The following is an 11,226-nucleotide window of genomic DNA, read 5'->3' as shown; positions in this document are numbered from 1 at the left end:
ATGTTACAAACACAACTACACAAGCAAACCGTTCTTAGGATTTTTCCAGGCTGAAGGCCCTGCCACATGACTTCAGAAAATAAAGCTTCAGGGCTGGTAGAGACTGCATACCCTCTCCTTCCCATCCTCTCTCACTGAAAGGCAGAATAACTGAATCGAAATCTCTTTGTTTTTAAACTCACAAACAGATAGCATAATCAACTATTTTATCCTCTTAAAGACTCTAAGACATAGGCTCACAGCCACAAAGCGGCATCTCTCTTCTGAGAGTCTGGGTGTTTGTTTGCTTGTTTGTTTAGTTTGGGGGTTTTTTGCATGATCAGTTGTCATTCTGGCATTCTCCGTATAAGTTAGTCATTCACTCACAGAGTCTGAACTGGGACAGATCTGTCTGTTACGTGAGTCCAGCCACGCGCCTTGTGCCTTTTGACCTACATGTATGCGACGTGTATGTATGCATTCACTGTGTCTGCTGAGTCAGTCGGCCTCTGGAGGCGACCTAGCTGTCCCTGAGGTCTGTGCCTGTAGCTACGTCCCTGTGCAGCTCTGTGGCTGTCTCTTCCTTTCTCCTCTCCTGATCATCTCCTCTCTGCTGTCACTGATCTTGGATCCCAAGGACCCATTGCTCCCAGTGCTACTTCACTGCTCAGACAGGCATCGCAGCAGACTGCCCTGCCTGTAAGACTGAAGGGCAGCAATAAATTGGCTCCTGGCCTCTTGTCCTTCATCTTCCCCTAACCTGAGCAGTCACCAGGCCATGTCTATAAAGCATCCAGGGCGATAATTCCATCTTTGCTACCTAACTTTGTGTGAACGTGTGTTGCGTGTCTGTGTACCACAGTACATGCTAAGGCCAGAGAAGCACAGGTAATCTTCTCCTCTTTTACCCCTTATTGCCTTGGGACAGGGTATCTCATTGAACCAGAAGCTTGCCGTTTAAGCTACAGTGTCTGGTCAGGGATCTCCGGGGACCCACACTGACGGCTCTGCACAAGCACTGAAGTCTCGGGCACATGCAGTATGCCAGGTTTGTATACAGGCGCTGAGGATTTGAATCCAGGTCCTCATGCTCACGGTAAAAGCATTCTTAGCCAGTGGGCCATCCATCTCCAGCATTTACTGAGCTTTTTCACAGTCACCCTACGGCCACACTCTCCCATCACTCACTGATTTATAGATAGGTTTGTGCTCAGTGCAGCCTGTCGCCTGAGTTTTTACATTCCACAGCACTTGAGTTGTTACGTTGCTGTTTATGTTTCATTTGAAGTTTGTGATTTTTCTATATTCTTTACACTGGAGTTAATTTGGCTACAAATAAAGTCCTTGGCCACATTTACTTTATTCTATTCAAGACGACTGCTTTCTCCTGACACAGAGTCACTGTTAAAAATTTGATAATTATTGTCTCCAATTGTTAGATGCTAAGAGAATAGTTTTCTGTCTTTTCAAAGTCCGAAAGCTATTTTTCCTTTTTTTCCTCTCTCCCACCCACCCTCCCTCCCTCCCCCCCCTCCCTCCCTTCCTTCCCCCTGAGACAGAATCTCAGTATGCACACCTGGCTGTCCTCAGCGCTGGGGTAAATGACTGGCGGCTGTGACTCCCTATTGTTAGCCTGAGCTTGTCAGCCTGGAAGTTTTCGCATTTGCTTCCTTCCATTGCATGGGAGTTCGCCATTGTTTTATTTGTTGTTCTGTTCTTCTCGACGGTCATTGGTCTGTGAGCCTTGGATCGTCTTTAGCTCTGTCCTCTCCTGCCGTCCTCTTCCTTCCATCTTTGAAATCCGTGCTCTTTTCCCACCTGGACCTTCCTATGACGTCACCCGTCACATTGTCCAGCCATGGCTGCTTCTAGCACAATCTTTTGAAATAGTTTGGTTTTCATTTCTAGTTCTTCCCTGAGTTCCCGCTTCTCACCTCGATTCTCAGGAGCCTGCTTCTCGGGTCCCTGCTGACCCCAGCCTCACCTGGTGTCGAATCCATTGGCTTGTCTTGAAAAGTTGGGCTGTGTTTCCCCTGCAGGGTGGTGATAGCTTTGTGTGTCCATTTATTGTCTGCAGGGAAGCTGGTCTGACCTTGGACATGAAAACCGTGTGCTGAGTGTGTAAGAAGTAGTGAACTTATTCTGCAGGTGTGACTTCTACTCCCAAAAGTTCTAGGTGAGGCCCCATGCCATACATCAAATGGCAAAGATTATCGTGCTATGTTCTAGAATAGTGTTTATACTCAGTGAAAGGCGTAGATCTGTCATTTCAGCTGCATCTTCACCAGTGTATACTGTAAACACAAACTGTCTTGTTTTTGCACGGTATACTACAAACTGAAGCTCCCCTCATTCCACCACCCTGTGCAGAAGTGGTTTAACACTGGTGAGGTCATGAGGCTTATCCCTGATGATATGACAATGAAAAGACACACAAGAGCGTTTCTCTTTCTCCCCCATGTGAGGACAGGGAGTAAGATGGCTCCTGGGAGCCAAGAAGATGGCCCTCCCAGGGAGTGCACTCACGGATCCCCCCCAGTTTCTAATTGGGGGGGGAAGTAAGGAAGTTTCTAATGCTCACACCGCCTGGCCTGAGGTATTCCGTTTTAGCAATCTGAGGAAACTAAGCCACAGAGCGATGTTGGTCATTGAATTGATAGTAAGACCGGTAGAAAAAAAACAGCAAGCGCCCAGACAAAGGGCATTGAGCTGGCGGCTCCCTAACACACACCAGGACGTGAAGGGAAAGCTTCCGCTTCCGTGCGATAGCCCAGTGACTCTAGACACCGCTAGACAAGGGAAGGCGGCCATTAACGAAACCAGCCTGTCCTAACAGTCCCTTCCTGGCCACTGTCCTGCAGGCTCACCTTGTCGCAGAAGACCTTGATCTGACAGTACGCTCTGTGGATGGGCTTATTGCTGCGGTTGTTATAGCTGTACGTGTCGATCTGAATCATCAGGGGGAGCCCTTTCACGCCCTTTTGGGAGGAAAAATCCGTACTCAAGCAATTCACGGTGATGAAAATCTGAAGGAGGGAGAAAGAAGGTTAAGTTCACCACTGCCACACAGACGGCTCCCAAGGAGAGATGTGAGTCCCCCACGGACCTGTAAGGACAACCGACAAACACCCAGCGCTCTCCCACAGAAAGCTCCCCCACGGACCTGTAAGGACAACTGACAAACACCCAGTGCTCTCCCACAGAAAGCGGCTCGGTACACAGAACATACTACATATTACGCTTTCAAATATGACCTTGAAACAGACAATTTAAATGACCTCCTAGAAAGTACACCAGCAAAGCCTGAATCATAAGTGAGGTTACTAAAACATTAATTTCTCAATATATCAAAATTGTCACTTCGGTGGGGGGCGGGGGGGGGGGGTAGAAATGGCTCCCAATCTCTCCCCAGATCTTCTAATAGTTACATCTTTCCCTAAACTCTGACTTTCAGGATAAAAATTAAAAAAGATAAAAACTTCCTATTCTAATACAATAGCACTGAAATCTAGTTATGTCTGTGCAAAACTTTCCTCCTTGATTAAGAAGCATGATGTCTGGGATAATTTATTATCATTTAATATTACTGGCACCTAACACAGTGCCTAGCAAAGAACAGACACTCACTGAGCCATGGACAACGGAGCAAGGACTGACCTTGCAGAGCCCCGACCTCTGCCAGTGAACACTGAGGCGCCTTACGTAAGTCAGTCACGTAACACTTCAGCTCTCAATGTTCGCATTAAGGTACCTGCAAGTCCTCTGCTGCAGAAGAAAATCCAAATACTAATCTATTCCAAGTTATAAAGCAGTAAGAAGCTAGCAAAGGCAAGACATGAATCAGGAGGGATTAGGCAACAGTGTCCACCTCCTCCTAGCAACCGGAAGTAGTGGCACACACCTGTAATCCCAGCAAGCACAGGTGGGGCTGGAGGATCATGGGGCCAAGTGCAACCTGGGAAATACAGCGAGCTCATGTCCAGGGGGCTTGAAGGGGACAAACAAAACCCTCATCTTATATCACGTGGCATCAAGAAGCACAACAGAAAAAAATGTAAAAACCTTCAAGGGAAAAACAAAAACAAAACTGAAATCAAAAAACATACACTAGAAACGCCACCATCCTGATAAGGTAGAAATTCCAATCTGGTTTTAAGGGTTCTATTTGACTAACAAAAAAAGCAAAACCGAGTTTCATTGTAAAGAATTGGTAGAGACAGAGGATGGAAGCACATGAGCTAAAGCGACCCTCACGGTACACCATGGTGGGTCACACTCCGGTTTGGATCCACAATGCCCAGAGACGTGAGAGAGTGCTATGTGAGGCTGCAGCCTTTAGGAGGTGGCCCGGCTGGGAACGAGGTTGTAGCCAGCCCCTGGCATGGTCTTGGCAGTCTCTGCTTTTCTGGCCCGCCTTGACCAGGTGAGCAAGGCCTGACGCACGCTCCTGCTGTGCTGCCTCGCATCCACAGTGGACCGAGGCCTTCGAAACTCTGGGCAAAGAAAGAAAAACAAAACACCTGCCTTTCATTACGGTTTTAATCACATGTTCTGGTCACCGAGACACAAAAGTGGCACCATTCAATGGTGATTCTCATGAGAATGAAAGAACACCAGTGACAAGTGCTCACGGGAAACCAGGACATATATTATAATGTATAATACAACTTTTCAAAAGTATTGTTCCCTGGGCTTTTAATGGCTGTCAAAAACTAGAGGTTTTTTTTTTATTTTTTTATTTTTATTTTTATTTTTATTTTTATTTTTATTTTTATTTTTGCCTAGGTTGCCCTGTAGGAAGAGAGGACTATGTAGATCTCTTCCTATGGCCCGGACTGATCTGTTTGAAGCTCTGCAGACTTTTGGTAATTCACACCACCGGGCATCTAATTGCCAGTGCTTACCACATGTCTTTGTATCTGGGAGCTCCTCCTGGTAATCTTAGCTGCATTAGTAAGACACCCATCAGCTGTCCAGGACAGTGGACAAGTTCAGTGATGTGCTAATCACAACACCTTGCCTGCTGAGCTAGGAGCTCCACCTTTCCAGCCACCACCAGAAAAACAAATACTAAAAGTCTCCCTCCATGAGAGATAATGTTCCAGTGCTTTGAGAGACATTGGATTCATGTTAAATACAAATTTTTCCTGTTTGGCTTTGAGGCAGGGTCCTTCTCTATAGCCCACGGTCGCTGGAGCCTTGGAATTCACTATTTGACCAGGCTGGTATTAAACTTGTGGTGCTTCGTCTGCTCAAGCCTCTGTAGAGCTGGAATTACAGGCATGGTCCTCCGTGCCCAAAAAGAATGAATAAAGTTTAGCTCCTTTACACCCAGACACAGACACAAGTACACACACATACATGAAGGGAAAGAATAAATGTATAAGGTAATGCATGTTTTAATTTCCCTACCTTACTATTTAAACATACCCTGTAATATCATGTCCTATATTTTAAATATACAATACAAGATACCTTTAAATATATATACTCATTCACTCATTCTTTTCCTTCATTTATTCAGTTTATAAGTATCCATAGAAGCACACAATGAATCAAATGGTGTTAGACATTAGAAATAAGAGAAAAGGCCAGGCAGTGGTGGCACATGCTTTAATCCTAGCACTTGGGAGGCAGAGGCAGGCAGATTTCTGAGTTTGAGGACAGCCTGGTCTACAGAGTGAGCTCCAGGACAGCCAGGGCTATACGGAGAAACCCTGTCTTAAAAAAACAACAACAAGAACAAAAAGAAATAAGAGAGAAGCCAAATCTACCTCATTGAGCAAACAATTCAAGTCAGATGCATAAGTTCTCAGAAATGACCGTGATTCAGACAGTGGTCGAGTCCAAGCGGTGTGTGGAGAGAGGCCCCAGGAACACAGAACAAAGTCCTCAACCTGGAGGGTACTAGTGACACACAAGTCACAGAGACTCTAGGCTTGGACAGGGGCTTCACAAACTGTGGGGAAGGTGGGGATGGGGTTGGGAGATGAGATGACGGAGGATGTGGATGCCCGGGGTGAGGCCTGCTAAGGAAGTCTACAGAAGCAGGGTGTGTCTACCAAACCTCCCGAGTAGAAATATTTTGTCAATAACAATCCCGTTAACAGAAAATGCTTCCTCCTGCCTTGGAGAGTCCCTAAAGGGCAGAGAAATTTTAGTCAACACACATTTAAGCGGCAGATATCTTCAAATGTCTTAAGTTTCCTGAGGCCCTGGCAGCACAGATAATATAAGCTCTGGGCCCTGCCACAGAGGAAGGCGGGGGTGAGCTGGGATGAGAGAAATGAGTGGTGTCTTAAGAATGACAATAGCTTCATTGACCACTGATCTGAAGGCCAGGAAGGAGGTGTCCTCTTCTGGGAACACTTGACTTGTTTTATTGCTGGCAATGGGATGATCTTGGCCAGAATGTAGTTTTGTGTCAGTAAATTAAACATTCATTCTGCTGAACTGTGTGGTTGTCCCTAATCCTGGCCATGCATTTCAGAGACCTTCCTGATAATCCTTACTGCCCCCAACCCCATCAAAAGGCCTGCCTAGTAGAAAAGCTAGTGCTCTGATGAGTGTGTCCTACCTGACCAAGCTGCGAGGCCAACTCACTGGTCTGCATGTCCGTCGCTCAGTGCAGGTCTACATGAGAGGTGGGAAGAAATGCTAACAATCATCTGCGAGCTCTAAGGCTAACCTAAGAGAGCTAGAGCAACAGATCATGACTATTTACAAGGACCGCCGCTGTCATCTAAAGCCAATGAGGTAACAGACGCTCACTGGCAAAGTACTACAATAAATAGACTCACTCGTCCTTGGAGTAGCTATAAAAGTCAGCCATGCCGTACACAAGGTTCCTAAAAGCCAATTGAGTTCCATCTAGAGACATTTAGATTCAATGCTCTTAAAAGAGAAAGGGTCTCCACAGAAGGCCCAGTGTGGCATTCTGATCCCATAAAAGGTAAGCCCCAGGAGTCCGCTTTCCGTGTCTGCATCTCCCGGGCTAGCCCAGCAGGCAGGCAGGCAGGCTGCTACCTAGGCATAGCACTGCTTCCTCCTCCTCCTGCTGACTAACCCTTGGAAGGAAAGCAGAGTTTCAGTGCCTGATGGCATCGATGCCACACTCCAAATCCAAATGGTTGAACTTTAACCAGTGCAGGGTGGAGAGGCATGGAAGGCCGTTAACCAAAACCTTGGCCTCAGAACTGATAAGCATTCGTTTGTTTCTTCTTACAAACCCTACCAGGTCCCAGCTCCACGGGACGCAGGCAAACTGTTCAGAAGTTCAGAAGTTTTTCTCCACATAAATGTGTTAGAGAGGTATGAGGACAGGGATGACTTCACCCAGCGAAGACCTGTCCAAATGTCAGGCACAGAAAGGGCTTTCTAGGTTCAGTAGGAGCTCAGAACAGACCAATCAGGTAAATAACCGATCTGCCTGTGCGTTAGACGCCCGACAATGGCGAGGTCTCTGCTTCCACCTCAGGTGTCTTCTTCTAATCCTAGCAGCCCACCTGCCCTTCTTCTGGAAAGCTAATTAAATTGTGTGCATTCAAGCAAATAATAGACGACATTGCAATTTCCTCCATGTGCTCACAGTAAATCAGATAATTTCTTAGTGTGCCTAGACACCATGCCCAGGAAGAGCTGTCCAGTGCACATGAGGTTTAAAAAAGTAAAATCCCGTGTTACAAGTGAATCACAATTCCTGTGTTGTGGCTCCTAACACAAAAGTGACTCTGCTGAGGTCTCAACCTGAGCTGTGCACCAGGCAAATAGGAAAGTCTGTCACCAGTGAACTGCAGGGTGAAACCGGAATCTTGGGGTTAACTTCCATTGTTTCTTGGGCTTTCCAGTAGAAACAAATGACCTTTAATTGATTTAAAAAGCAATGTGAGATTTAAAACTAATTCCTCATATCCATGAATTCAATGTCATGGATTTATTTGACTTCATAAAAATTGAATTTTATAATAGTACTATCTTTCTGGCTGAAGATTATTTATATATTAATGTATTTCTAACACTCCAGATCCTAAAGAACTCATCCAAGGAATCACGCAGGCAATGGCCCCAAAATCACAGGTAGAACTTGCACTGAGAAATAAGTTTAACACCAGAATCCACTCATTCTCCCCTCAAAAACGGTGTATAAAGTGTGGTGATGCCAATCCCTCTCCCCTCTTGTTTTTGCCAGTGCGGCCTCCTCCGCCTCCGCCTCCTTCCCCAGAGTGCTGAAATTAGTTCATGCTTCTTATTAAAGCCCTTAGACAACTTCCTTACATTTTTTGTTTTCATTTTTCTTCCACTTCAGTAAGACTGTGCTTGAGTGCAGATGGGATGACAAAGTGAGATTGCAGAAAAGAGTAAACTCTGGGGGTGATAGGAGCCTGCGGGACAGCACTGAACCGGCCTCATCCACGCCCTTCACTCAGATCCACCCAACAGTCCTCCGCTGGACGGTGCGGGAGCGGCAAGCGGGACCAGACGGCCCACGCCTGCTCCCGGGAGCTTCCTGAGCCCTCAGCTTGCACGGCACGTTTGTAGAGATGATGACTATATGTCTTCATTTTTGTTTTACCTTTTATTCTTACAACGCATTTATTTTCTACACATGCTATGGGTATGTCTGGATACACACAGATAAACGTTTGGTTTTCCCCCATTCTACAGTGGTTTTTCTCCTTTTCTACCACCCGTGGGGTTTTTGTTTGTTTGTTTGTTTGTTTCTGTTTTTCCAGAGAATATCAAATTTGGTCCATTTCAGGGCCACTACATTCTGCTGTCCTGCGGGTCCACGAAGGACCAGCCCCTCCTCTTTCAGATTTCAGTTCAGTGCTAACTCTTCAGTCACACCAGCTCTGCCCTTCCTGCCCAGAGAGAGGTACACTCTCAAGTTTCTCTTTTCTGGTTTCTTCATATACTTAATATTATCTGAATTTAATGTGTCTAATTACCTGTGTGTTCCATGAAGGCAAACAGGCCTTTGTCTGCCTCAAGTTAGCCTCGTTATGCGAGCTCAGGTTCCTCAGCAAATATTTATTCAATGAGCTAAGAGAACATGAATTATTTCCCAAATATGCATTTTCCCTTCTGTGCATGATCATGCTTTCGTAAGTAACAGAAGCCAAGGTTGACAGAAGCAGCTGATGCCATCAGGATCACACCATGGGTTAGCTGCTCTGACACAGTATTCTCTGAAGCCAGCTGCTTGTCTAGAGACTCACCTATAGACTGAGGGGCCAGCACACCTAAATCAAGCACCTACATCATGTTCAGCTGCATCATGTACAGCATGATCATCTGTCTGTCTGTCTGTCCATCTAACCATCTCCCTATCCACGCCTGCTTCTCTTTGGAGAATCGGAGTACCTATACCAACAAGCCCGGGTCCCGGGACAGTACTGCTCCTTTCTAGTGCCCGCCGGTGTTCTGGGGCAAGCATAATTAGACACGCAGTTGAACGATCCAGACCGTACCGCTGTGAGAACGTGGGAAGAAGGAAAGAACTCAGCTGGGAAGAGGCCCTGTAGGAATCATGGGATAAGAGAGAGGAAGGGGAGAAATAAGAAAGAAGGAAGCTGAGTGGGGGATGGGAAGAGCGTGAGGTGGCCTTGGGCCGGAGAGGCCCAGCAGCTCTGCAATGACAAGGCCATCAGCGAGTGGCCAAGAGCGTGCCATGGCCAAGGAGAACAAATAAACAGCACCGAGTTAGAGGGCCAGTGAGCTACGGAGGAAAGCCGCCGGGCTCGGCAGGGGAGGAGAGACAAACATTAAAAATAGAGGGCTCGCCGGATTAAGAGCACTGACTGTTCTTTCAGAGGTCCTGAGTTCAAATCCCAGCAACCACATGGGGGCTCACAGCCATCTGTAATGGGATCTGATGCCCTCTGCTGGTGTGTCTGTATATACAACAAAAATAGAGGACTCACCTGGGCTAGGCAGGCTGGGCGAGTGAGGGCACAGGACCCGACAGAGAGCAAGAGACAGAGAGCAGGAGCCATCTCTGAAACCTCCAAACCAGGCAATGAGCGGGGTTGCCCTGTGACGGGGGTCTTCCAGAAGAAGCCAGCTTCCTCTACAGCTGAGAGCAAGGAGAAATTCACAAAGGGGGAAGGAAAGAAATGGGGAGGAAAAAATGAGGAAGAGGAAGGAGGGAAGGAAGGAAGGAAGGAAGGAAGGAAGGAAGGAAGGAAGGAAGGAAGGAAGGAAGGAAGGAAGGCAGCCAGGGAGGGAAGGAGAAAGGGAGGGAGGGAGGGAGGGAGGGAGGGAGGGAGGGAGGGAGGGAGGGAGGGAGGGAGGGAAAGAGGAAACTCCTGCAGCCAGCCCTCCTGCGTTCACACCCTGTCTTGTAAGTAGCTCCAACCATCCCCGCACTCTAGTGCTATGGTATTTAAATAAGGTCATACTTTTAAACTAAAGGAGCCATGTAAGAAAAGTAAGGAGTTCCCCACCATCGCCAGCAGCACGTGGTGCCCACAGCCAGCCTCCCAGATCCTCATCTTTGTATGTCCTTCCTCAGACCCAGAGCACAGCTAACCAGGCCACCGCGGGCATGGGAGCCCTTCCCCAGGGGACACTTCCTCCTCAGGACAGAGTCTCCCTCAGGGAATTTGTAAGCCAACCACAGAGGCCTCCACTGTGCATCAGCTTATGAATGGCTCTCATTAACTGAACAAACATCAAATCAAGGTAAATTTATTTTTAAAGCAGTCTAGGTTAGAAGCCTAGAAGGCTCACTAGTCTCCAGGTTGCGCCATTCAGGTCTGCCACCCGCAGCAGATCTTGCACAGCAAGCAGCACACTGGGACTAGGAAGACGCAGTAATGGTTGGCTGGCTGCTTCTGGCTGTGACAAGCGCCCATCGTGAGAATTTAAATGCACACTGAAGGATTCATTCACCCAAATTCTTGGTGGGTTTACTTTCTTGTTCTCTGTCTGTTCTCTCTCTGCTCTTTCTATTCTCTTTGTTCCCCCCTCCCTCCCTCCCTCCCTCCCTCCCTCCCCATCTCTCTGGACAGAGCTGCATATATTCCTGGTCTGTGTGACACCAGAGATCAAAGTCAGGTCTTTGTACAAGCTAGGTGAGCAGCCTTCCAACCTGGCCACACCCCAGGTCTTAAAACTTAGGTTTGTAATGCTCGAATCCAACACAAAACTCAAAAGGTGCGAAAAGTGGAACTGAATCTTCGCCCTCCTTGCCCCCCACTAAGCATTTCAATGCAGGGTGAACATGTGCTCTGTCCTACTAGGAAG

The 11,226-nt window shown here is 47.2% G+C and overlaps 1 protein-coding gene across 1 annotated transcript in view; it reads right to left on the bottom strand.

Moving 5' to 3' along the window:
* Positions 1-11,226, bottom strand: part of Grhl2 (grainyhead like transcription factor 2) — a 102,292-nt gene that overhangs the window by 36,285 nt on the left and 54,781 nt on the right. The window contains exon 9 of the mRNA XM_052161447.1: positions 2,847-3,005. Coding sequence (XP_052017407.1) covers positions 2,847-3,005 — 159 coding nt within the window. The remainder of the gene's footprint in view (positions 1-2,846; positions 3,006-11,226) is intronic.

The sequence above is a fragment of the Apodemus sylvaticus genome, chromosome 17 (assembly GCF_947179515.1).
Source record: "Apodemus sylvaticus chromosome 17, mApoSyl1.1, whole genome shotgun sequence".
NCBI lineage: Eukaryota > Metazoa > Chordata > Mammalia > Rodentia > Muridae > Apodemus > Apodemus sylvaticus.
The sequence above is the reverse complement of the archived record's forward strand: the minus strand, read 5'-3'. Positions and strand labels throughout refer to the sequence as shown.